This window comes from Nelusetta ayraudi, unplaced genomic scaffold (genome assembly GCF_046127955.1).
Source record: "Nelusetta ayraudi isolate G7.1 ecotype Tasmania unplaced genomic scaffold, CSIRO-AGI_Nayr_v1 ptg000011l, whole genome shotgun sequence".
Taxonomy (NCBI): Eukaryota; Metazoa; Chordata; class Actinopteri; order Tetraodontiformes; family Monacanthidae; genus Nelusetta; species Nelusetta ayraudi.
The window spans coordinates 10,224,835-10,252,755 of NW_027466061.1; the positions used below are offsets into that span (position 1 = coordinate 10,224,835).

At 46.7% G+C, this 27,921-nt stretch overlaps 1 protein-coding gene across 1 annotated transcript in view; it reads right to left on the reverse strand.

Annotated features, from left to right (window-relative positions):
• Positions 1 to 23,068, reverse strand: part of c8b (complement component 8, beta polypeptide) — a 36,268-nt gene extending 13,200 nt beyond the window's left edge. The window contains exons 1-10 of the mRNA XM_076019795.1: positions 22,984 to 23,068; positions 15,160 to 15,299; positions 10,613 to 10,711; positions 8,163 to 8,294; positions 7,676 to 7,795; positions 6,567 to 6,605; positions 4,385 to 4,450; positions 2,299 to 2,358; positions 624 to 671; positions 308 to 425 (exon numbers count right to left, since the gene is read on the reverse strand). Of these exons, the coding sequence (XP_075875910.1) occupies positions 308 to 425; positions 624 to 671; positions 2,299 to 2,358; positions 4,385 to 4,450; positions 6,567 to 6,605; positions 7,676 to 7,795; positions 8,163 to 8,294; positions 10,613 to 10,711; positions 15,160 to 15,299; positions 22,984 to 23,053 (892 nt within the window). The 5' untranslated portion in view covers positions 23,054 to 23,068. The remainder of the gene's footprint in view (positions 1 to 307; positions 426 to 623; positions 672 to 2,298; positions 2,359 to 4,384; positions 4,451 to 6,566; positions 6,606 to 7,675; positions 7,796 to 8,162; positions 8,295 to 10,612; positions 10,712 to 15,159; positions 15,300 to 22,983) is intronic.
• Positions 23,069 to 27,921: the final 4,853 nt, after the last annotated feature.

The window sequence follows — 27,921 nt, forward strand, 5'->3', positions numbered from 1 at the left end:
GCAGTTGTTACATCAGAAACAAACCAGTGGAGAACCTCTACGGTACAATGCTGGTTGTTTCAATTTAAAACAGCTAAAAAACCCTCAAATGATCACTAGTGAAACGAGATAACAGCAACTCTGTGCTTTCCAGCTTGATCCACTCGCTGCGGCTCTCTTACACATGAAGCCCTCATTAAGCAGAGACAGATCCACTTCCTGCCAGACGCTGACAGGGGCTTTCGCAACAGGGCGCATCAAAGAGAAAAAACTACTTTCTGCCAGCACTTTGTTCCCCCCCCTGTTTCCCTCAGTCCGGTGCAGCTACCTGATGGAACCGAGGTGGGGCTGAAGGGGGCGTACATCTCGGCAGGATTGTGCTGCTGCTGCTGCTGCTGGCGGCTGCTCCTGCTTGGGTCCAGCGTGTTGGCAGGTGACGGCGGCATCTGTGGAGCGGAGGAACTACCGTCAAAGTCGGCTGAAAGTCACCCGGCTGCAGGTCGCTGTTATGCAGTCTGATGTTTAGAGTGTTTTTTTTTGTTCTTGTTTTCTTAATAGCCAGGCCTCCTCTGTCTTGTTTTTTTTCCCTCGCATCTCGCATCAATTGGGCTCCTGCATGTGTGCACGTGTGTGTCGTGGCTCACCGAGGGAGGAGTGGACATGTCGCCGAAAAGGTCAAAGTGGTTGATGTTCTGCCGGTGTCGAGCGAGGCGGGGGGAGAAAGGGGAGACAAGGGGGAGAGAGAGAGAGCAGTGACACATCACAATAATGAGTCAATAATGAGTGAACACTCACCCTACCTACTACAAGACAAAAAAAAAAAGAAAAAAAATCTGACTCCAGATGGGTGGGAAGGTGTGTGTGTGTGTGTGTGTGTATGTGTATGGGGCAAAATCTATTCATGAAAACGGGGCCGTTTGTGCTGCGGATGGCAAGAAACAACCATCGTCTCCTTTCGTTATCAGAAAATGGATCTAAAATGAATCTTTCATGGCTCGCCGTAATTGAGTGGGTAAAAGGCTATTCAGTCCTATAAAACAGACTCTGATTAGATATTCTTATGTCTGCCAATCAGGAAGGGGGCGAGGCGGGAGGGTGGTAGTGGGAGGGGCAAAAATCCCGACCACGACGGCATCACCACCGACCGACGGGGAGGAGAGGAAAAGAAAGTATGGGATGGCCAAGTTGCATGAAATGTCTCTCCAGGTGGGGGAGGGGAAGCCATGCACAAGCAGACAGTGAGTCACCAGAAAAGATAAAAAAAAACAACAACCCAGCAATGAACAAAAGCACAGACCACACGGGATTTGCATGCAGTAAATAAACAGATACACAAACAGAGAAAGGAATTTGAACAGTAAACCATAGAGGGGAGGGGGCGGGGCCAAAGCAACCAGTGTTGCTGCTCTGTGACAAGCCCGGGTTTTCCCCGGGATGGTTGTCCCAAAATATTTATAACAAAAATAATTGAAATAAAGAGGGGAGGGGGAGGGTGTGCAGAGGTCTCACTCTCTGGCAGACACACACCCACAGCAGGCGGCTGACGAGTGTCTCAAAAAAAAGCTCCAACTGAATGAACAGACAAGCAGTAACACTCGGACACATGGAAGGTCGCCGGCTGCGTGGCCACGACGCGATGTGCCGAGCAGCCAGCGCTAATGAGAAGGGGGCGGGCGGAGTTTGGGACGTTTTCAAAAGGTGACCAGGTTCAAGGTGACCTGAGTGAGACTGAGATGAGATGAAGCACAGTGAAAATAAAGAAAAATAAATGCGTTTCTCTTTTTTGCGAATCGACTCTGCAGAACAACGCTCTGTGGTTTCATCGGGCTGACTCGGTGACATCACAGGTTGCATGAAGCCGTGGCTACACTTGCATGCAGCTCAACCCGGACACCCCCGTAACTGCCGCCACCACCTACAAACCTCTCGTTCTCATCCCCTGAGGAAGATGGAACAGCCGACCCCCTTGTTCAACATGCCCAGGAACAGATTTCTCAGGTCGTGCACCAGGTTTTGGGACCCAAATCCTGCCTGCCTGCCTCCCTATGGCCCCGTAGTCAGTGCTGCAACATCATCATCATCATCATTTGAGATGTAAGCAACCATTTCCCTCAGTGGCTCAGCGAGTTGCTTTTAGGAGATTTTAGGATGCCTGATTTGAGGACAAACATGGGTAGAAATCAGTGGGAGGGGGTGAGGCTTTGACCGCCTCCCCCAGAGAAGATGGCAGCGAGAGGTTTGCACGTAGGAGCAGAAGAAAAGAAACAAATAATACAGAAATAAACAAAAGAACAAAAACAAACAAAAGAAAACACCTACAGTCATGAAATGGCGTTTTGGGACATCATAGATCCCTTCCTTCTGCTGACTGGTTGGGACCTGCATTGGATTGGAGGTCAATTGTTGTAATTAAATGGAATTAACAGAGCAGCATTAAAAAAACAAACAAAAAAAAAACAAAGGAAGGCTGGTAAGCTTTGACAACTGACACAAGACTGCTGTGGGAAAAATAACACTGTCCACGTCATATTTGTTTTCCCTCCCTCAGTAACGTCTGTAAAAAGATGCTGTTTTTTTCCTCTATTGGAGTGATGGGATTATGCAAATTCGACAGCTGTTTTTTTCCTTCTCCTCTGAATCAATTCTGCTTAAATCAATATTGACTGCAAACAACGCTTGCATAGGCCGCGCGCCACTCGCCAAGCCTATTGTTATTCTGTGATAGTTTGTCGCCGCCGTTTCATCCGCCGCCTTCGGCACAAGAGCCTCGTTTGGGAACGTCGCCGCGTATCCGCTGCCCGCCGCCACCTCCACGTCTCCGACGGCTCGACTCCGACCCGTTAACTTTTGGTTATGGGCTCTCCCCGCGTCTATTGATCTGGTTTTTTCGTTTGCGAGATCAAATGGGATGGCGGGTGATTAATCTCTCTCTGCATCTTTCATCTTCAGAGGAGCACGAGATGCAGGGAGGCAAAGAGAAGAAGAGGAGGAGGAGGAAGAAGAAGGAGGGGAGGAGGGGGAAGAAAGGCAGCGAGGGTGGCTGTCGGGATTAAACCGTGTGACCGCTCCCTGGGGTCCTCGCTGCTCGTTCAGATGGTCTGAAGCCAAAAGGTCAAAGCGCTGGATGCATTAGAGGAGGAGGCTCCTGCAGAACTCTCCACACTGAACTGACCTTGACTCCTTCGGCAGCTGTTTCCACGGAGCGCCAGGCATACATTTCAACGTAAAGCCGCTTCCATTATTTGTCCTGCGTGTTTAAGGCTCCAATTCTTTCAGATTTCCATAAATATTAATGCATTGTGAATTGCATATTATTATTTTATTTATTTTTTCATCCTGGTGCTGGCAAGCCAATACATTTGTATTATTTAAATCAGCCCACAGCAAATGTTATTTGTTTTTGCAATGATGGATTCAACTTGGAGTGCGAACGCAGAGTCAATGTATTTTTATTTACGTCAGTTCTAGTGTAGTTAGTTTGTTTGTTAGTTTTTATCAGCCATGCTGACGTAGATTCGATTGAGCGCTGGGTATTGTATTAGTAACCCAACTAGAATTCTACAGTCAGTCTTTCAAGTTAAAAGTCACATATTCAAATGAACCAGTATTTATTCATCTATCTAGATTTTGTCCCTGTCCCAACAAACTAACAATAAAACAGAACCTCAAGACCTACTGGACCATCCACAAGTTTGGAGGGAGAAAAAACAATGAGGTCGCGCATGGCAGAGGAATCAGTGCCCCTTGTGACATCATAAATGGCTGACTGGACTGACTTCTTTGTGATTGATCAAAGATTGGTCATGTGAAATTTTTCCCAATATGGGACTTTTAGGATTAATCTGCCAGCATTTTTTTTTTTGTTACAAATAAAAACACAAACTACAAAGGAACATAAAACAGTGGTAAAATAGTCTATAAAAACTAAATTTCCGTTTCTTCCCAGTAATTTTAACTTGACCGCACAATTAACATTTCGATCCCATTGCTCTTGATTTTGGATTTTTTTTTTTTTTTTTTCGGATTGTTGCTACTTCACTGCTATCCTTCCATTAAAAGTAACGACCAGATTAAACAGGACTGAAATCTAATACATTTTAACTTTAATATGAACAGAACCCAAATGTATTTATTTATTACTGAACCTCACAGCTTCAATTTGGTCCTCGGCTCAGCGGCTTTGAGTCTGCAGCCTAATTAAAGAAACATAAACCTTGGTTTGATCTCAGCCTGTATCCTCAGAAAATCCTTTTCCTCAAGAAGAATCTGCACTTTGTAGTACTTTTCACACAGAGCCTTGTTGTCAGTGCTGTTTCTATCATCATCTATCATAGGGTATGAAGAGGGGAGGAACAAAAAAAGAAAAAAAAGATATAAAAAAGAGGGGCAAGGCTTGCTTTGGTACCTGATAAACGCTCTCCTCTGACTGGGGGCCACGGAGGGGTTCGTGTCCAGCCTCAAACACTATGTACTACAGAACAGAAGTAGTTGGTGTAGAGGTGCAGAGGATAATGAGATGTGAAGACAAAAGAAATAAAAACAATGGCGTGTAAAACATAGACAGGACCGGTGTAAGGTGGAGGGTGGAGAAGTGGGGGGGGTGCATGAGGAAAATAAATGTGAAACACGGGAAGGAAGCGACGGTGGCGTGGAGTGGAACCAGGAGGAGCATAAGGGGCATTAAAAACAAACAAACAAAGAGGAGGAGTCATGGGGAGAGGGGAGTGAGGAAGATGAGGAGAGAAAGAAGAAAAAAAGAACAACAACAAAAGGACGTGAGGTTGGAAGAAACAGCACAAGTTTAAAAAGATCCGGCAGTCGTTTACAGGCACTGTGTGTCAGGGCGTCGGCTTGAGGTTGGTGGGCGGAGTCTGCCAGTGTCTCCTCACAGGACCCGCCCTCCTGAATGACTCGAATAGGAGCCATACAATTTTAAGGAATCTTTTGACATTTTGGCGAATGTGCTCACCTACTGTGTTGCCAAATAAATAAATTGATATATATTTTATACTTATTCTTCTTCTAATATACTTATTCTTAGGGGGAATATATATTTGCCTACAGCAGCTTCAGATCTGCAATTCATCCTCATTTAAAACAGGACTTTGAAGCAAGTGAAGTGATAAAAAAAGCATCTTCATACACGGTTGATAACCAGGGGAAAACTAGACAACTACGTGATTCAGTGAAGGTTCAACTTGCTTTCACACTCCTAATGGTGCCGCTATACTGAAAATCATCATAGATTATACCAGCGGGATGACGATCAGTATAACAGCAAGAGTGTGACACAGGCTAGTTCACTGTGTTTAAAGAAAGACAATAATTTTTTTGTTTCTTAGTTTGTTTGTTTATTTGCACTGTTGTCTGCCTCCACTAACATAAACATCTCTGCAGCAGACTGATAACACTGCTGATTAGAAAAAACAGACCATTAAATCAGGTGCTGAGGCAAAGCCCCCCTCCCCCCTGCTTTTTAATGAGACCCCTGTGGTTCAGCAGTCAGTGCTGAAAACTGTCACCGACTTTGTCTTTGGTTTGTTTCTGTTCGAACTCTGTGTTAGAAAGTCGACCATTCAAAATGTTTGATCAGAACAAGCTTCTGTGTGAAGGCGGTTGATTCGTTGTTTGTTTTTGGCAGTGTTTGGGCAGTGTTAGTGTTTGAACTGGGAAAGTGGTCATCTAAATGTTCCTCTTGATTAGCGCAAAAAAGGGTGAGATGTGAATCCCAAAATAAACCAGATAATCAATGATTTGTGAAAGATCTAAAACTGATTCGTACAAAACTACAAATGGGAAATAAATAAGTAAAGGAGACTAAGCGCATTTTCCAAAATGTCAGCAAGCTCCTTTTAAAGTTCTGGAGTTTTGTCAACCAACATCAACAAGAGTCGAGAAGCTGCAAATGAAATGACTCAATGCAAAAAAACAACAACAACAAAACAAAACAAAAAAAACAAACAACTTCAATAGCAAATAGAAAAGAGGTGGTCAGAGAGGGTGGCTGGACGTACCACTGAACATAGCATTCAGAGTCAGAGTTAGTGTTGTCTGTATTCAGTGTGAGCAAAACACGGAGAGAAATAATAATAGTAATAATAATAATAATAATAATAATAATAATAATAATAATAATAATAATAATAATAAAGAAATCATGTTCAGCCAAATAAATGCACAGGGTGGGGTTAACAACCAGTCAGAGGGGGGAGGGGCAGATACGGGACGAGGGGGGAGGGGCATGTCTTTGGAGTAAACTCAGACCAGCGACACAGATCAACACAAACAAAACATGGATTTACAACATTGCACTGGCACATGGGTGTTGAATGGTTGAACAAAACTGCCCACTAGGATGATCTACTGAGCGTTACTAGAGCAGTGGCGCATCATGGACCTTTAATTCAGGCTGATCAGGAAGGAAATTTAGCTTAAAGTTGTATGTACATTTATATGGATCATTTTAAACATTTATCATTAATAATATTAGAAGGTGTCAGTGTGAAAACAGCAGCGCTGAGGCCAGAATAGCATCTTGGAGTCGGCGGTGATTTCGTGTCGAGCGCCATGTTTTCCGATGGACCTACCTGGTAAACGGGGTCGTCCACTTCATCCTCCAGGATGGTCTGTGCAGGCGGCGGGACGGACAGAGGGCAGAGACGACACGTTTTGTTTCACATCAGCAAACACAGTGCAGGAGATTTCATGTCGGCAGCAAAAGGAAACGGATGCAGGAAGAGGCCGACACATTAAAGCTCAGATTGAAAATGTTCATTCTGTCTTCGTTGCTAGATATACTCTCGGTTAACCAAGAAAGCATTAAAGCTCACATCATCAGACAGTCTTTTCCATCTGAACTGTGGTCTCTAGCAGAGCAGGCACACACACGATCAGTCATCCACAAAAAAAAGATTTCCGATAAACAGTGTATTTAGCCCTCTGTTTGCAGCCTCCTTTACCAGCCAAGCCTGGAAAAACTCTGGGTTTTGGCTTCCTGTTAGAACTGATTAGATCTGGCAGACTCTGCGCATCTCTGGTCCCAGAGGTTGGGACCAACACCTGAATGGGCGTCTCGTCGCCAATATGGGAGAAATATCAGTGCCCTTTGTGATATCACAACGGGCTGGTTTCCGCTTCTGCTGGATTGAGCCTGAACCCTCTAAAAAAACCTGAAGCTCGTAAGAAGAGGAGGAACTTCTTCGATGAGCGAGGTGCTGACAGCATAGAAACACAGATTACTGTATTAGGGGCTTTAAGCATTAAGATGAAAGAAAAAATGGCTGCAGGTGTCACGGCCACAGAACCATTAGGAAATAAAAATGCAACTAGTAAAAATAGAAAGAAAAAAATGCTACAATCTCAGTGGGAAAATTGATGTAAGATTGTTGCACAAAGACTTGAAAATATTGCTCTGTTTAGTGTTTAGATTTTGTTCAAAGCCCTGTTTCATACATAACTTTTGCTTAAAAATAAATAAATAAATAAATACAACACAAAAATAAATGACCAAACCTTTTGCTTCCTCTGAGAACCTCATCAAGAAGTGACTGAGTGTTGTGGATAAAGGCCGTCTGTGATGCACTCAGAGGAAGTGGGAAGAGTGTTGCAGACGACTGCGACTGAAACGCCGGCTGAGTAATAATGAGCCATCTCACCCGGCGGGGCTGGAAAATGTGAATGTGAAGAGTTTCCCTACCTGGTAGACGGCCTGCTCACACTGCTTGTCCTTCTGGGCCTTCTTTTCAAGCTCCTCGCGCTGCTTTATGTCGTAGATGAGCGTGAAGAGGTCGCGCAGGTCGATGATGAGAGGCTCCGCCTGGGACAGGGACGAAGACGAAGGTGTGGGGAATAAATAAGAGAGGTGACATGGGTCAGAGGAGCCAATAGGATAAGAAGGCCTGTGAGAAAAGGGCCAATTTCAGGAGACTGAAAACAAGGTAGGTGCAGCTGCAAAATCACAGAACCAAAGAATTTATTTAGCTTAGTTAACGTGACTCAAAAACGAGAAGAGAGGCGGAGCCAACAACTTGCTGGGGGTGTGGTCACTAACATGTGCGTATGTGACATCACAAAGAGCTGACTTCCACAAGCGCTACTGCAAAGAATCAAAAAGGACGACCTTGTCTCATTTTGCTCACGGCGCCACAACACCGCCCCCTGCTGGACGGGCAGAACTAACTCACCGACTGTGCGGTCTTGATGGCCACAAACTTGTGGTGGCCTTCCTTCCCGCAGACGTAGCCGAAGGCCCGGTGGTCCCTGGTGTCCTTGGCGATGTAGCTGATCTCGTGGACCGAGTGGTGATGCAGCAGAACCTACATTTGGCCGCATTTGGAGGAAAACATTGTTGTCACAACAACAACGACGACAACAACAACAACCACTCTGCGGCTGCATCTTCAGTGTTTTCGGGGGTGGGGCGGGGGGGGGTCTGCCCGCTTTATATAACACTCGGCGAGCCGCGCCGCAGTGTACATTGTGTTGGCTCTGAAAGTGGGTCAAACCCTCTTTAAACATGTTTTGCATATCGTTGGGCTGAACTCAACGAACCAACACAGATTGAGCCTGAAAGTGTCTGACGGAGGCAGGAGGGATTCAAGGCCGCACAAATCTCTGCTAGACAGTATTTATAGATGCTACGTAGGATTTAATTTTGTGCTGTAATCTGGTTTATAGCGTCACATCGGGAAGTCTCTGCGTTCTTTTTTTCTCCCCCCCACGCATCCGCATCAAGCCGCCATTCGACAGACACTCTTTAAGAGGATGTGACTGCGGTGAATACGAAAATGCTAAAGTCGGGATGCGCAATCCGGCTTTTTTTTTTATTTATAGATAAAATCTCCCATCAGGTTTTCCAACAGGAAACCGTGAAATACTTTGCTGTCAAAGTCGGCGGAGACACACATTGATAAACACAGAGCAGTTTGGTTGTCACTCACCCACCTGCTGCTCCGCTATTAGCACTGAGAAGCTCAGGCGGCAGGGAGGAGCTTTGCTAGCGATATTAGCGGCGAGTGTAACGCTTGGTAACGCCTCAGATTAACAGAGGGAGGGAAAAAAATACTAAACTAATATGACGAGTGCTCCCGATTCAGCGGAGAATCATGTCAGCTTTGCACAAAGTCTTTCTACATAAATGCCGGCTGATGCCGCCTGCGCTGGGTTGATCCCGGCGTTCCCCGCCGTAATAACTCAAGTGGGATATTATGGGCGGAGGGTTATTTACTGCCAGTAATCAGTAAATAAAATGAGAGGCATTACGCGGCACGATTTCCCAAACAGCAAATGAGCTTGTCAGAGGCTGGCGAGGTCTGGGCGGGAGGTTTAAAGGGATGGTTCAACATTTTGGCTAATTCACCCATTATCCCCATATAGTCGTGTAAACACTAGGTACTAGGTGCATTCCCTCTAATTGTTGGTGCCTGTTGTATAATAAAGTATAAAAAATTACGACAAATATTGGAAACTACTGTCTTGAGTGAGTGGAGAGACAGAGCTGAGACCTTTGATGGTTGCTGGCTTAGTTTTAGGCTCAAATAAAACAGGTCCGAGGTTGACAAGAACTCATCACTATTGTCCAACGCAAAGTCTGCCATGATCAGACATCAGCTTCCTCTCAGCAAACATGTCATTTTGATTTCGGGAGAAGCTACACTGAACATGCACTTTTGAGAATCACTATGTCTTGTAGGTACATCCAGAATGTAGTCTGGCCAAGCTTCTGCCTCGAAAAACAACTCTGTCTTGTCATTTTACATTGTAATTTCATCTTCAGTGTGGTGAATGTGCGTGTCACGTATGGTCCCCCAGAGAGTTTTGTTACATTGTGTATTTGATCAGGTTTGAGGGAGTGAAACCAGTACCGTTGACTGACCTACCCACATCCCAAAACAATAGCCGCAAATAATTAAAGTGAAGATATCAACTCATGTGACTACAGGGATCATGGCCATAAAATGTTGAACTATCCCTTTAATGTGAAACCACTATCAGCTGCTGGGCTGACTCTAGTTTGTTGGGGAGGGGGAGATGGAAAAGTTGGCGGTCAGGTGGGGGGTCTGCAGCCAGCGGGACAGATACACCCGCATAATTATCAGTTTAGCGCTAACGACAGCTGAGGTGGAGCGGCGGTGCAATTAGCATTAGCCGCAAATGATCATTAAGGGGTGGAACTGAACGCTAATTATGGGTAAGGGCTTGATGAGCAGAGTGGGCCCATCCAGCCAACTGCTCAGCGCCCCAGGACGTCGGAGAGCCCGAGACGCTCCATCATCCTGTTATAAAACCGCAGCAGGCTTGTGAGCCGGCCGGGTGAAGAGACGCTGAGTGAGTGAGTGCATGGCAGTGCGGCCGTTAGCGGGCCCTACGATCTGAAGGTCCTGCAGCAGCGTTGGCCCCAATATCACCCGACTACAGCGTGTGTGGAATATCCATTTCCCTCAAGTTCAACTAAAGGCCAAACTGCCTCGCTCAGACTCAGAGCCTGTCCTGGACTTCCTCTTGAGCTCATTTCTCTTAAAATGATGCAAAAATACAAATGACTGAAAAAAGTGCATTTTTATTCCTCTTCAACTGGGATCTTGTGGCCAGCCGGGCTCACAAGATGGCAGCCCGACTGAAGCCACTCACTCACCCCCGATCTCTCGCAGTAGATCTTGATCCCGCCGAAGGAGACCGTCAGGAAGACCCGCTGCTTGTGCTCGCCTTTGGAGCGCGCCGAGGAAGCCATTCCCTGCAGGAAGATTAGAAAGGAACACAACGCGGGGAGATGAAAGGGCTGCACTAGCACCGCATGAGAGGCGCCGAGGCGTCTTTTCCCTGCCACTCAGGTGAGCGTGTGACAGCGGGAGATTGCGGGGGAGAGATCTGGGGCAGAAGAGTGTTGTTGGGGGTGGAGGGGAGGCTGAGGTGACGGGAGTTATGTAAGGTGCGTGAGGACAAGATGTTCTCCCTCTGATGCTTCTCGTCACTCTCACAGGAATTCACACATCACATTGTTATTATTATCATCATTATTTTTTATTATTATTAGGGATGCACCGATACAATACCAGTATCAGGTACCGGGGTTGAGTAGTTCTATTCCTGCTCATAAGACAGGTGCCGATACCATGACACCGGTACCAGTTGTATATGCTTGTATTTGACAATTTAGTTTAATTTGTGTTGGTTCTGCAGTGATACTTGTGACAGTCACCCATGGTGTAGATGAACATGCGGTATGTCACACACTGTCATTATGCACAACTGCAATGGATATTATTTATACACAGATATATTCAGTAAGTTTTATTTACTATGGTTAAGCTCTTTGAGATCTATCTGTCTACCTATTGAAATGCAAGTACTCGTACTCTTCTCATTCTGTAAGAAAGTGGTATCAGTGTATCCATTATTGTTATTATTATTATTATTATCATTATTATTATTATTATTATTATTGTTATTATTATTATTATTATTATTATTATTATTATTATTGTTATTATTATCATTGCTGCCGTGGTGACTTTTTTCTCCCCTTTCTTCCCCTCCAGCTCGACTTTCACTTTCTCACTTTCTCCTTCCTCCCTTGTCTCAGAGTTGGTCTGTTGTGCCTCAATGAGACATGCGCTTTCGCTCGCTAACAACAACAACAACAACAACAACAACAACAACAACAAAAAGGGGATATTTGCTGACAGAACAGCCGGCGCTGCTGACCGAACCTGCCGCTGACGGGACGGTCGGCTTTTGAAGTGAGTCTTTCCCAGGCATCCCAGCAGCTCCCCTTTTCTTTTCCTTTTTTCTTCTTCTCTCACATATTCTCGCCGATAAAAAAAAGCGAACAATTAACATTTGCACTGCGTTCCATTCAACGTGACCCCCGTGTGCTTGACATGTCTTTCATGGGACACAAAACCCACGACGAGAGAGAAGAGAGAGGCGGGGGGAAGAAAGGGAGGGAGATAACAGGAGAAGAAAGACTGCACTAATATGCTGAATATGTCTGAAGAAAGAAAGAAAGAAAATGATAGAACCGTGGATGGCTTCCTCTGTACGTCAGCACGTCTTCACCTATTGGCCCTTCCTTCTAAATGCTCTAATGTTGTTGTTGTTTTTTTGCAGGTTTATAAACTTTATTAATGTTGCTTCTTGGTTGGACAGATTGTTTTTCCTTTTTTTTCCCCCAAATTTGTTTTTTTTGAGAAATGCGATTGTGCAGTTGTAGCCAGGAGCATGCTAGTTTCAAACTGTCCCATCCATCAGTAGTCGTGATGATCATTTTTTATCCACCATTATTCATATGTTTTACGGTCGTCTTATTTTCATTTGACATTGATTCACTTTTTTTTCCAACTGAATTTTGCAACCTCTTCTCTCTTTGGCCAGTGATGCACATTACTAATCTGCTCTATGCACTGACACTCCCACAGTCATCACTGTCCTGGCCACCACCACATCACCATCATTCCACATAGTTTCCCGACTGCTGGCTGCTTTGAGTGTATTTCCTCAGTCTGAACAAGCTCTGCGCACCACATTAAGTGTCTCGTGGACGTTTGCAATTTGGATCATGCGATGAAGAGGAAGAAAAAAAAGATGCTGAAGGAACAAAATGGGGAATTGCACAAGCGGCTTTGTCCAGCCGGGGCCCTGAGGAGCGGCGGAGCGACAGTGATAAAGGAGAAAACGAGCAGCGGGGATGAGGAGGGGATGAACTAAGTGAGGGAGGGAGGCGGGCAGGCTGGCCCAGTCAATGGATGTTGTCAATCAGCCATCGGCTTCTCCATTTGCCGGATTAGTCCTCGAGCCGGCAAGAGGCAGCTCAATAGAGACGCCGCCCCCGTCCCCTCCGTCCCCCTCGTCCCCCCCGTCCCCCCTTCCAGATAATAAAAAGGTCTGCATCTAGCGCCGCCGCTGACTGCGGACGGCTGATGGCGGCGAAGAACTGGAGTCCAGCGGCAGGCCGCCGCTGCCGTTGCTCAGATGTCACAGGGAGGCAGGACGGCAGGGCGGGGGAGGGGGGGGGGGTAGATATGCCTGATGAGAGGCTTTTCCTTCTGGCTATTAAACGGCTCTGCTCGGGGGGCTTCCCAGATATCTGAGCTGCTGCAAAGTCTGTGAGAAGATACTTTCTTTCTTCTTTTTCTCCTCCATCCTTCCCCCAAGCCAGTGCTCATATATACGTCCCCCGTTTGGAGGAGGATTTACTTGGTAGCCACCTACAGAACTTCAAAGATGCTTATGTGCTTCCTTTATTCCCCCCCTCTTTCCACTCCCTCCAACAAAGGCAGTGAAATATTTCCTGCCGCCTGCTTTAGAGGCAGTAAACACAGCTGACATTTAAGAAGATATAGAATAAACTCTGGGGAAGAGGCAGCGTGCTGCTTCTTAGTAAGTCGCCGCTATAGATAATGACACTCACACACTGCGACGCCTGGCAGGACTAAAAGATTTGTCCACATGTTGCTGAGGCTTTTATAAACTTTTCAGAGTATTTTATTTCAACCGCAAAATATGCATCAGCGGGAATGTTGGGAAGTGCATTTAAAGCAATAATGGCTGCTGACAATGGCACTGTAGCAAGCACAACTTTCCACAGGTCACTTCTAAAAGGTTTGGTGAATTTTTATGGTTTCAGTTCATTACATGTCATTTTTATTTTAAAAAGTTCCATCAACAATCAGCGCATTTATGGGTCGAATGCAGTTTAACTTCTAATATAAACTTGAGACTCATCAGACACGAAGAAACCTTTTATAATGTATTATTAATGGACTTACAGTTTAGGTCCATCTACACTGTTTTCCAGTGGGAAAGAAAGAAAGAAAGGTTTGGGCAAGAGAACATTGCATAAGAAAGTGTGTGGAAGCAACAAAATTCAGAAACCCCCCCACAAACAACTGTCCCTAATTTACTACGAGTTCACAAACAGAGCTAAAACACTTTATTCTCCCTGCAGCCGATGGGTTTGTTAAAAGAGCTCTTAGTGTTTTTAGGTAATTAATCTGACTTGTTTATTGATTTATAAGAGAATTTACTATTCACTGTCCTGTTGACTGCCAGACAAATTGCTTAGGAATAATAAAGGAGTATTGATTTCGATCCTGTTTTTTTTATAAAATGATCTGAAAGAATAATTTTAGAGTAATTAGCTCATTAGGTAGCCAGCTGCAGCTGTGCACTGGATTTGTGTCCTCAACCATCAAAAATAATCTTTGCTGTGGAGAATTTTTGCTCATTAACACTGTTTGTACTTACTTACATTCTGTGCGATAAAAAAGATGAGAGAACATTACAACAAAACCACAATTACTACTGTATTATGACAATGTGCTCACGGGGGTTGAGAGGCTAATTTACAAGTACCTACAAATATGCAAAAAAACACAAAATCAAGTTGCCCCAAAAAAATGAGCAAACCAAAAAACAAGAAGCTCCTTTCATCTGAGATGCACGCACGCAGACTTGCTAAACGTGCTCCCTCAGCCTACTGTAGGGCTCGACGTGACCTCGTTTTAATTCGCAGCGTTCCGTAAAGAACTCTGCTGAAAAATATTATCTGGGTCATGTTATCGCCGTTTGCATATGTGCCAGCAAGTGGAGGAGCACGGGACTGTGTTTGTGAGGCCGTGACTGACAGCAGAGTCGCTGCAGGTTAAGTTCAGGGGAGTCAAGAGTGCAATGTAAAAAATAAATAAATAAAAAGAAGAAGGAGAAGAAGAAGAAGAAGAAGAAGAAGAAGAAGAAGAAGAAGAAGAAGAAGAAGAAGAAGAAGAAGAAGACGAAGTGAAAATTACCTACTTTAGGTGACACACTGATCTAAGCTTCTCCCAAACACGGCGCCAGTTTGCCTCCCAGCCAACGGAGCTGCATTAATAAGCATTGGAGAGCTTTGAGCGACGCTAAAAATACAGGCTCCCATTGGAGGGGAAATAAAGCACAGTGCTGCTTCTGGTTTTGTAAAAAAAAAAAAAAAGAATGCTACAAACGTGTTTGGTGAAGACAAAGCGCCGGCGAATAATGCGGCCGGACTTTTTGTTCGGTCCATCTGGCCGGAACACAGGACGAGTCAGGCAGGCCATGACTCACTCAGTGGAGGACTCATAGCCGTGGACTCGCCCGGTGAAGGGTGATGGGTGATGTCGCACGCGCACACACACACACACACACACACACACATGCAGAAGTCGGCACCTTCAGCTTCATCATGGAGTCTTGGCACAGCTTGTCCCCACGCGCCGCCATCACCTCATCAGTCCCGATCAGCTTGGCCTTGTAGCGCACGCCATCTCCACGGAAACGCTTAATAAGCCCCGTCTCGCTGCGGTCCTGACCTGAGGCAGGAGGAAGAGAGAGGGACAGAAAGAGAGAGTGAGAGAGAGAGAGAGAGAGAGACAGAGAGAGACAGAGAGTGAGAGAGAGAGAGAGAGAGAGAGAGAGAGAGAGAGAAATAAACGGACAGGAAATAAGAGCGAGCAAATGAAAGAGGGAGAGTGTTTACAGGAAACACAACCGGATCCGCCGACTTTAGCATCGCAGCTCTGCTGGGTGTGTGTGTGTGTGTGTGTGTGTGTGTGTGTGTGTGTGTGTGTGTGTGTGTGTGTGTGTGTGTGTGTGTGTGTGTGTGCGTGTTGGCTTGGCCATAAATATTTATGGAATACGAAATAGAGGCTGAATAACAAATTAGTAGCGGCAAGCAAGACTGAAGGAAAATTGAACCTGAAATTGAAAATGAAGTTGAACAGAAGCCGCTGGACCGAATGAGAAAACGAGTGGAAAATTGAGAGGTGCACAGGTTTTTTTTTCGTTCCCCCTCCCATCACCAATGCGCTCATGAGGCAGAGAGTTGGCGGGTCGACGGTGGGTGGGGAGGTGGGTGGCTCCGCCCACGCCCCGATGTTCCCATGGGTGCTATTGGTGGTGACCAACCTACTCCTGAATGGCAGCTATTGAGGGGGATCATCTCGGTCCAGCGCTCACCCACAATGCACCGGGCCCTCCGCGGGTGATGGATGTTGGTCGGCGGTGGTGTGATGCAAGGGGGGTGTCAGGAAGGCCTGGAGCTTCCTCTCCCTCTCCTCCCCTGTCTGTTCTCACCCATGATTATTCTGTCCCGGTCCGGCCGGCTGACGCCACCTTGACACCGACGCCTCTCGCCTGCATTTTCACCCCCCTCCTCTCTCGTTGCCCGAACAGCATTTTGATCAGGAGGAGGACGCCGCCCGGGGCGTTATCGCGTGTCTACGATGTCAAAAAAAAGAAAAAAGAAATCTGTCCGCCCTTCATAAGCAGGCAAAACGCAGACTCCCTCCTCCGCCTGCATTAGCACATCAAGATAGCGGGATTCCAAATCAAGGTCAGCGGCACCTTGGAGACTTTCACAGTTCTCAGCCTCCCCGTTTCGCTCCATTCTGGGTCACGAGCCAATCAGTTAGCGGCTCGCTCTGCTGGCCGGTTGAGGTGAAAGAGGCCGGACGTGCGCTGAAAGGACGATCAGGCGGAAATCAGAACACCAAACTGAGGCGCAATCGCAAGCAAATACCAAACAGAAGACGCACAATTTCTCAGTTTCCAAACGCCAAAAAGGAATTTGGGAAGGAGGAAATTTTTAGAAAGGAGGAGAAGCAGGGGATTGGTTGAAAGGCAGGGAAAAATTAATTGGCTTGCTCATGCGGAGGGGGGTTGAGGGGGGAAAAAAAGCAGGCCGAGTTCAGAGGCAGGCTCTTGTCTTGGCCACGCACACCCGCTCACTAATTCATGAGGGCACAATTCTCAGAAGAGGAGGCGGGTAGCGGGATCCTCGACGCTTAAGTCATTAAAGTCTCTAAAGTAGGGAAACGTCAAATCTGGGTCTAATTCTTGCTCCGTTCTCTGCCAGAGGACGATTATGATGTAGCCGCCGCTTCATGACATCGTCCAGGACGGAGCCGTGCAGGAGGAGCTTGTGTTGTCTTATTTATTTATATATTGATTCATTTCAGTTTCCTACAACATGAAGGCTCCAGCAGGGCTGAGGAGCGAGGGCTGGTCCACCAAGAGCGGCCATCATGAAGAGCTCCCCTCACGTAGCAGCATCCAGCCCGTTCAGACATTATCATGCGTCCCGTCCTGATTTCACTGACTCATACACTCTGTAATGTCATGCAAAATGCATGCTGCTCCAGTTGCATTTTAAAAACGTCGCTGGTCTGCGTTCAGCCTCTCCGACGAGCTCTGAGCAGATGTTCTGCGCCGTTTGTTTCTTTACGTGCCGCCTGCAATTTCACCCTAATAATACTCTGGGACTGAGATTACATGCGCAGAAAAAAAGGGGAAAAAAAGGAAGGATAAGACGTATGTAGGCCTCGCATACCGAATGAGAGTCTTGACGGCACGGCGCACAACTCGTGCGCTTGTACGTGCGCTGGGTCCAGATGCGGACGTGCCAGGAGTGTGTTTGAAACTAAAGTGCTGTGGGCTGAGCTGTTTCATGTCGTTACACACTGTGAGAAAGGAGACGAGGCTGCGTGTGCATGCGTGTGTGTGTGCGCAGGAGGAAGAAGAAGAGGAGGAGGAAGACGAAGAAGGGGGTTGACACATTTACTCTGGCTTTCTGGATTTAACAATTTACCTAAGGTTGAATAGTCCTCACAATATTTCAGGCTTGTGACTGGGATGCTGGTAATTGTTGTGACAGCGGGCGGCCCGCGGCGTCGTCTGCCTCGCTGTATCCTGCACGCGGGGAAAACACGCTTGCCATTTGAGAGTTGCTGCGGCCGCCTCAGTCTGTCGTATCGCTGTGACCTCCTCCTCCCCTCCTCACAAATACCCTGCCGCCCCTTTTTTCTTAATCATCTCACGGGGGGGCTATTAGAGGGATAAGTCACCCAAAAACTGACTCCTGACTGTTGCTCTGACGGACGGCAATTTTCTCATCCACGTAACCATTCATGAGTTTCACAGACGGATGGAAATCCCCCGAGCGGATGCCTACTGCAGCCTCCATTGACTAAACACGGTCTTTGAAAAACAAAACGCACACCTTTAGTGCTTGTGTGATGTCACCTGAGTGTGTGGAAGACTCGGCACACACTTTGTGTTTGTCTTTAAATGACAATGCCAAGGTAATTAGAGTGTTTGATTAGAAAGCCCTCCTCTATCAAGGCTGTTGAATCTCAGCTCACTTTAGTTTTCTTTGGCATCCACTGAATATCCACATTGTGAAGTTTGACAGCAGATAAATGAGAATTCTCCCCAGTTGCAAATGATGGTGGCTATGGACTTAAATGTGCAAAGGAAAGAAAAAGGCAAAGACTCAAAACAGCGATGCTGTAAATTTTCTTTGAGAAAAAAAAAAATCACGGTAATGCGCCAACTTGACGGGTTAACGTTTGCTCTTGTACGTGTGGTGGCTGTCGTGTATATGACAATTTTCTCAGCAGCTGCAGTGGTGTCCGCATCACTGTTGCTCTCGTTGCAGAAACATTTCTGACATCATCCGTGCAGTATGGTGGCACATTGTTTTCTGTTATTTTTCTTCATTTGAGCGGATGGTTGCCGTGGCTCCAGGAGAATTTTCTCTACCTTGAAACTCTGGAGCGGTTACTCGGATGACAAAACGTCAGCGGTGAGCAGCAAGTGTGTTGAAAGTTTTCACCTAATTTGAGTTTGAGCTGTCCCTTGCAAATACAAACAATTCCACTCAGGAGGCACGCATTAAAAATCAAAGACAGCAGATCACCACCATACACACACAGAGAACAATTACTGCTCCCACTGTGCTGCGCTGTCTCCGACTGCGACGTTTGCATCCTTCCCTCCTCCCCTCCCTCCTCCTCCTCCTCCTCCTCCTCCGGCACCTCCTCAGCCTCCTCCTCCTCTCCCCCCGCCCTCTTCCTCCTCGCCACGCTAGAATGGGGACAGCGCGGGGACAGATGGCAGCAGATGGAGAGTCAGAAGTGACCCTCCAGATATGAGGGTTTGGCAGGAGGAAACTTTTTGTTGGGGATCTGGGCATCGGAGCAGCTTAACCTTTGAACCTTCCCCCACTGTGTGTCTCTGTCTGCTTGTCGCTTTCGGCGCCTCCTTCCTGTGTGCCAGGAGGTCACGTCTAATACGGCAGCGGCGACGTCTTCATATCCGAGCGGGCGTGGGTGCTCGTCTTTGTGTCCACCCTCAAAGCGCTTGACGCTGTTGGTGTCGTGCACCTCTGCGTGGGGCTGTTCTCAGCGCGGGGAGTGAAAAAAGGTGCGTCCCATCAGCGCTGCAGGGGGTGTGAGGACTTTAAACAGCAGCGGCGATGGAAAGAGGTGGTCTGAGCGAAGGAAAATCTGTCCCTGCCATCTGCCCGTCTCGCTCCGTGTGCACAGAGTAACTTTCACAAGGCTCGAGACGCATTTGTCATCCGCAGCATGCAACCCCCTTCACCCCCCCCTCCACAACCCCACCCACTCCCCTCCAACTCAAAATCATCCAGAACCTATCTAAGCACTGAATGGATGGTTCACACTTCCAACCAGCTTTGATTCTCTAGCACACCAACAGTATGAAACAACAAAAATATTTGTTCAATTTTTTTCTCCTCAGTCTTTTCTGGTCCTGGTCGAAAATAATCTCATGTCAAATGAGACATTTTACATCACCAGAGGAGATTTAGACCTTCCTGGTTCAAGAGCTAAGGCTAGTGACTGAGGGACAGTGAAGCGACGTTACATGAGCAGCACGGAGATATTTCTTCTGTCTTGTTATCCTTTCCTGATTACATCCGCTGAGTGAGATTCTTCCCCTCTGTGAAACTCAGCAACGGTTGTTTGGATTGAAAACGTCACCAGAGCCTCCGTCCACATCTGGGCCAGTAGGAAAATGGGTGGAATTCATTTTTTTTTGACTCCAAGTCCGAAAAGCAATAAAAAAAGGATTTGTTTTTTGGTGATCGTTAAAGCATTTAACTGGGTTAATGAGGGGCGGCGTGCACGCCCTCTGTGTCATGTCGCGCAGAGGCCATTGACTCGGAGTGAGGACACTGGGATACATGCTGCTATTGATCCTGTGCGATCCGCTCGACTGTTATCACATTTATTGTGCGGCTGCATGACGAGTGGTGGGAGAAGCGGCAAACTGGCAAAGGGCTGGTGTGAGATGTGGGGAACGGTGGCGCGAGCAGGCGTTTCGGCTGCAGAGCAAAAAATATAAAATACAGGCCGCTGCTGCATCACAGTCCTCGTCTCCTCCATCTCTGCCCTCCACTCCCCGTCTCCCCCTTTTCAAATGAAGCTCTCTCTCTCGCTCTCTACCTCCCTCTCTCTCCTTTGCCTTTTTTGCCACACAGATTAAAGTGGAAGAGCAACAGTTGCTATGGAGATAGAGTAATGTCACGCATGTAAAGCAATCCTGCTGATGGATAGAATGGAGCTGTGGCTTTACCGCGCCACTCAGGGTTTGCTGCAGTGAGGATTTAAATTTTTTTTTTTTTAATCTATTTTTCATTCCAATTGGAAAATGTTACCTTCAAACGAGAAGGCTGCAGCCGTGCTCTGCATCACCACAAAGTGGGTTGACACACCAATTCCCTTGGTCAACTGGTCTTTAACACAGTGAGACGATTTAAAGACCCGGCGATTGAGATTTAGCGACATCTAATGGTGAGAAAGAACTGTTTTCTGACATCCCTTGCTTGACCTCGAATATTGTGAATCCTTGTGAAGATCCAGCTCAGGGCCACTGCAGAAACACAACAAGGCAAGTGGACCTCCCCTGTGTCTAAATATAAATGCTCATTATTAGCAAACTAAGAAATCCTCTAACTACATGCATTTTTTTTTCATTTCATTTCATGCTTTTTTAATTGTTGCACACAGGACGGGGCCTTAATACTCGCTGCCTTTCCTGTAGAACATAACCCACTCGCATTAATATCCTATAATGCAATGCAACAGTGGAAGCGACAACATCAAAGGGAACTCTAGTTTTATGTTTATGTAAAAAATGTGAGACTTGGAAGTCACGTGTAGCAGGTGGTGATTGTGGGTGGGGTGAGTTATTACGTATTATCCTGTGGGATTGCATTAATGCAACTACATAGCAACAAGCATAATAATAATAATAATAATAATAATAATAATAATAATAATAATAATAATAATAATAATAATAATAACCTATGTTGGCCCAAACATGTTTTGCTCCGGGTTGAGCTCAGAAACTTTCATCTATTTATTTTTACTATATTTGCAGTGATTACGTACCTGAAAGTTGTGAAATTACAAATAGGATTCACAAAAATGCCAATGGGAGCGCATTACTGCGATGTACTGCAATTCCTGTTCCGGTCCGTACATACTGCATGTACATAGTGATGAGCAATAACATGTCATTTGTACGGCTTATCTCGAGTGCCTGTAAATGCCCATTTTGTATGTAGTCAGGCAAGGGCGTTTTTTTGTATTTGCTGTACACAGCAGAGTATGACTCTTATATTCAACGTGATACGAAAATCATCAAAAATCATTTTTAAAAAAGACAGTAAAATGCAGGGATACAAGGGTGTGGAGTAATACTGTGTGTATGTATTTATTATTAGTTGTGTTCCAAGAAAAAAAAGAGGGACTGTGAATGCTGAATGAATGCAAGTGCAAGTCCATTTTTTCAACTGTATATTGAAAAAAGAAAAAGGTGTAAAATGTCATTGTGTGAGGCCAGAACAGGTTTTGAGCCTGATCCTGATTGGTGTCCTTCAGTGGGCTTTAGCCTGCTGCTCACAGCTGCCGGTGGCCGCACTGTGCCACAGTCACAGTCATGCGCCGACTCTGCCCCATTTCCATTTATATGGCTCTAAACAGCGTCTTTGCTGATTGTGACACCGTCCCCTGCAGCACATGTGATTAACACGGTGAAGTCAGGGGGGCAGAGAGCCTCGCTCTGATGAACCTGGTGGCTGCCAGTGTAATGGCATCCCCTCCATACGTAACTTAAATCAATGACCACCCCCCTGCCTCCACCCACCACCCCCCCACTTCCTCCCTCGTCTGGCTATTCATCTGAAGCCCGGTGAAGCGGCCACAGAGGACCTGGACCCTCCTTACAGTGGGTCCAATGGAGGAAGGCAGATTTACTGGATGGACTGGAGTGGCTTTTATTCACGGATGGGAAAAAAAACAGGGAGGCAGGAAGGGCAAGCGGACTTCCTCCCACCTTTTTTTTTGACTCACCTCAAACCCTCTCTCCTCCTCTCGGCCAATTCAATCCCATTTCAATCTCCCAGTGAACGTTTCGGAAAATGCCCCGTCCTATTACATCACTTATGCTGTTCATCAAAGCGACAGGGTGTGAATTACCCTGTCCATGACACCTAAATCATGGCGCCAGCCCAAAGGCCCCCAGGCGACGTCCAATAGCGCTACATCTGGATCGCCGGAACGAGGCGGGGGGAAGCTCTCCCAGGGGCCGTGACTGAGTGGAACTTCTTCCCGCGTCGTCTGGCATTTACAACTTCTGTTCGAACATGACAGAAGGTGACGCTCGCTGCCGGCCAAACAAGAGGAAGCCGGTTCAATTTTCGCTTCCTTTATGGATGTTTTTGTGGTCGTCTGCTAACCTGACGGACAAGGTGGAATGTTTCCTCAGTCTTCTGAACATATTGTCCATCTAGTGATGAGCCCGCAGAAAGTGTTTATGGAGAGGGGAATAAAACCTGGAATCCGAATCTGCTAACCTTTTGTTTAAGTTTCGAGAAGACACATTTTGTTGCTGCTTAAGCATTTTTGTAAAATATTGAGGCTCTCCATTGGTGCAAAGGGCTCTGTTAGCTGCACGCTAGCTTTACACTGTATTATTTAACTGAACTCTTGCAGAAACCAGTTGCACAGAGGGTGAAAACATTATTGTCTTTAGCGTTGTTTTTTGTTCTTCATGAAAGTGAAAGTATTTTTTTAACTTGTGTTGCATTGTTGTCCTTTTTGCATGAAAGTGTCTTGTCCTTCAACTTACATTTTTACATTTGACTTCAATTTTTTGTACTTTTACACTGAATAGTCCACGTACCTTTGATCCTCCTGGACTCCCTTCGCTGGTTGGTTTTGACACCCGACTGGATCTCGGCCTCCGCTGACATCCTCCACCGCTGAGTCCCTCGTCCTGCTCACAGCAGATCCACCATGGGTTTGAGCAGCACACTCACAAATCTGCCCCGCACTCGCTCTCCCTCTCACTGCCGCTCTGTGACTGAGAAGATCCCTTTCAAATCCATGGTCACTGGTGGCCCATAGTGCTGGAGTGCTGGCCAACAACACATGGGATGATGAGTGAATTAACGGCCGGGTGATCCTCTCAAGGGTGGGATTCAGATCAGATCTGACATCTTCTGGAGTGCACCTGAGTTCTCTCCATAAAGGTCAAGCATCACATGGTCCGACGTTGCTCTTTTCCGGAGGTCCACCTATTACTCTGGAGTAATTCCACCCTGGGGGGCGATCACGAGAAGCTGGATGCACCGGGTGTTGTTCTTCAGAGTAGGTCAGCAGCGGACGCTGTTCTTTGGCGGAAACACTTCAGAAGCAGAGCGGTGGCCCATCACAGTGTCTCGGTACGAACTCTGCAAGACAAGACGGCAAGGGCCGTTACATAAAACCTCCATCCCATATCATAACGTTAAAGTTAAAAGAAGGAAAAACACTGGTAGGCAGTGTTTCAAATTTTCAACAATGCCATCATTTCCTCTGGGCCTTTAAATTGTAATGAGGGTGCGGCCGTTACCATGGCGAGAACATTCAACACTCTTGTTTTTCTTTTTCTTTGTACACACTTCCTGCTTGTAAATATAAAGCAACAAAGCACAAGCGAGGCTTCTGTGCGTGCGAGGCGTTCAAAGATTTCAGAAGGCATGAGTGGAAACAGCGATGCCGAGGGCAAAACCTGCAGAGATCTTGGCAAAGACGCCGGTGAAGCAGACCACCATTACCAACTGATGCCCGCCCCTCTACCAGCCCCCCTCCCAGCCCCTCCCACACTGAGTCTTAACGTCCTTGAACCGACCGCCGCTGACACTCCGAGCCTGGCCAAGCTGGCATCATGGCTGGCGCGGCTTGGGTTGGCATGGAGACGGTTCATTGTCGGGGAGGGAGAGAGGCCTTCAGCAGACCCTGGGCGGAGAAGAGCCGCCGCACATCCAGCACCGGGGACACTTTATCCTGCGTGACACCGCGTGACATTACGAGTGTGTGTTTGTGTGTGTGTATTTGTGTGAATGCAGGTGTGATACTCGTGTCACCTTTTATGTGTTTCTGGAAGTTCTTTGGTTTTTCACATTTTCCTGAAAACGGCCTTTGTCAACAGGACCTACATTAAGCAAAACTTACAGTATTTTCCCCAATGTTTTTATTTTTATGTTTATGCTAGCTCTGCTTTGAAGCAAGGGTATGCTAAAGCACTAAGTTCTGGATATTGGCCAGTTGTGATGTAACAAAGGGCCCTGATAGCACTCCAATGTTGTGACCATACCCCTAGCCAGGCCTAGGCTCCACCCCCTGAGCCCACCTCGTTTTGGCTCCCACCAAATGTGTTTAAGCTCCAACAAAGAATCAGTTTTAGCAGGAACCTAAGAAACCAAGTTTCAGCTTTTAGCTTGGCGTGTGACCTCACAGTGCTCCGCTCCAGTCAAAAAACATTCCAATGCCAACATATTTTCCAATTCCAACCAAGCCAAAACACCAAATTAATATAATTGCTAACCAGAACTGGTGCTATTTCACATTTCCAACAATAGTCTGTTGAAACTGGAAAGAAGCAGCTATTGGAAAAACAACAACAACAACAACAAACTATTTGAAGATTGAATTTGGTCTATCACATTCAAAGCAGTAAGCCATGAGCTTAGCCACTTAGTACCAAGTGGAGGTCTCCTATTGGTGCGGGCTTAGCATTTGCCAAAACCAGTCCAGACCCTTTAGTTCTACTCTTTCTTACGCTTTTATCGTGAAAATACCATCCAGTCCTCATTGAACGTTTGCTACTGCAGCATCCACGCTAATCTCTTCAGCAGCGGTGGCGGCTAAGCTCACAATCGCCTTCTTCTTTGTCCCTTCTGTTGTTTTAAGGGCACCTTTCTGCCGTCTCTTCCTTACTTTGTACCAACTTGCAGAGACTTTGCTTGCAAACGCTTTATTCTGGAGCCAATCCAAAGAAATCAAAGATTATCGAAAGGCCTAAAATGCTAAACTCTTTCGCTCAAGGGTGAATCAGCATTCGTGTTTTGCGTTGTGCTGCTCCCTCCCTCTTCCTCGCCCGCAGGCACGTCTGTCACCCTTCTCCGCCTTCATCAAGTATGATGCAAAGATGCATTTAGCCTCCTCGTACAACAGGTCGCGGTGACAGCCTCGTCACCCCCCCCCCCCCCCCCCCCTCCGCCTTGTGTGCCCAGCTGTCGGGGGCCTGCGTGTCACCTCGCGTGCCTCCTCGTCGGGCAGATAATGTCACGCCGGTCAGGGTGGAAAAGAAAAAGGAGCGGTCCCCAGACAGAGGCTCGTTGAGTCGGGGGGCACGGGAGTATTTCCCAGTGTCACAAAAGCACCTTATCGGGATGTAATTTTCATTACCAGTGAGGGAAAATGTGCCTCTTTGTATTAGATGGAGGAGCGATTTAACGTGATGTACGGCTGCTTGTCAAAAGCGATGCTATCTAGGTCAACCCGGCTCCCCAATCTGCTCTGTGTTTTAGCAGCTCCCAGTGTCTCTTATGATTTGGGTCAGAGTTAACGAGCATCACTGGTTTCTCCAGCTACGCCCGACCGCTGAGGGGATGTCAGAAGCCCCTGACAAAAGCCAGACTTTATTTATTAATTTGTTCTTCTTACTCGCACCTCTCTCAGGCACAAAAAGGGGTGTGTAGGGGAGGAGGGAGGGACTTCCTTGAGGGATGTCAGTTTTATTCCTGCTTGCGTTTCTTTGTTTCCTTCTTCTTCCTCCTCTGCCGTAGTTGAGCTCAGAACATTTTCTCCTGAGATGTTTCTGTGCGTCAGAATCTTTAACTCCCCCCCACCCCCAACCCCCAACACCCCCAGACTGGATTATTGGAAAAGTGTCGTGCAGCAAGAATACCTGATGTATGGCAACTCTCTCTTCCTTAACATTACCCATATCAATCAAAGCCATTGATTTTTTTTTCTTTACCCCATCGGTGTGAACACTGTGACAAGCGGGACCCCCCACGACTGCCGGTGTTGGAATGCAGCCTTCCTCTGCGCCGGTGGGAGATACGATCTGATGACGATCTTTTTCCGCCAAGACAATTATTTCTCCCCAGTCTGATCTTATCTGGAGAATGTGTGCAACAAATAATCCTGCGGTTACACTGTGACAATTCTTAATAAGCTTAAATTTAAATTAGGAAATGAGGTTCTTTTCTTTTCTTTCGGGTTTATTGTCAGGTAAATCGTCATGCTTTTTTTTCTTTGTTTTATCTCAAGAATAAAAGACTGAGCGTTTGATTCATTCCTGCTTAACAAAGAGTCTTAATTTCCCCGCAGTTCGGCTGACGCGTGATCAGAATTTCAGTCATGTTTACCGTCTCGGAGATATAATGGGCAATCACGCCGCACGCGTCGATTTTTAAATTAGGTCCTCCTTGAGATTTTTTTTTCCTTGCCCGCAAGCAGCATCCCACAAAGTGACTCTCCCTCCTGAGACTGGCTGGTGTAATAGAGTGCACAATCAACCTCACATTGTGCATCCCGCCGCCACCGATGAGTAACAAGGGGCTCAACAGCCATCCATCAGCGGATACGGCCAATTACACCCCCCATTCGCTGCCGTCCTGACCGAGTGGGGGCGGGGGTTGGGGAGGGGGTGTTCCTCTCCAGCCACCCTCTTCCCCGCCCCCCCTCCCCCACCCCACCCGACTGACCGTCTCCTGCTGTTCCCGGCCGCCGAGGCCTGGCACGGCCCGAGGCTGCTTCCACAGACCAGCTCTGGCACCTCGCGCCGGCCAACTTTGTTACAAAAAGGCCCCCCGGCTTATGGAGTGGGACACAACTGTCACAACCTGGACCCGGCCAGCCCTCCTCCCAACACGCCTGCTGCGTTTCCTTGTGTCACCTATGGCCCAAAATCTGTCCACGTCTCCTCCAACCCTGGGGCTTGAAATATGTTGTTGCGTTAATGTAGTTTTTTCTTTTTTTTTCTTTTTAATCAGCCTTTGTCAAGCCATTGCTACACATTCTGTGCCAGATCCACAAAGAATGGAACACATTGGTAAATTGCGATGCGTTTTGCGGCGACTTTGTGGCGGTAACCTCCGCCACCGTTGCATCGTATCCACAAAGGTTTTTGACCTGATGATATGCAGGCGCAAAAACGCCAGAAATGCGTCACCTGAGGAGTCAGAAGCGTAAATTGAATTTGAGTAACCTGACCGCGTGATAGATTGTCACATATTATAATATTGGTGCAGAAGTTGAATTTCTGACGGAATCCGTTATTTCTGTTGTTGTCAAATAACCTGCATACTGGCTTTCTCCCGAACTCACGCCAAGAAAGAGACAGTGGTCTCAGACACGTCCCTCCAAACATCCCCACAGCCCCAAGCACAGTACACACACCTTTCCGGGCTCTCTGTCGTCCTCTTAAAGGGGAAGTATAACGTGTCAGCAACACAAACATTAATAAAGAGTGGAACACATAGAAAACTGAACACACGTCAGGAATGCTACAATATGAATACGATTGTGGTTGATTGTGCGGCAAGAACGAACCCGAACCTTCAAATAATTTTAATTAGTCTGATTTCACAAAGAGAAACTCAGGCCTTCCTGTGCAGTTGGGCATTACGACCGCTGTCATGATCAGAAGACAGTCAAGGCGCGTCAGTATGTTTATATATATTTCACTGTATTATATATTTTACAGTAAACTTGTAACTTATCAATGTTTCGTGTTCTTAATAAATAAAGAAATAAAAGCATTGATTTTATATTTGATAAGATGTGT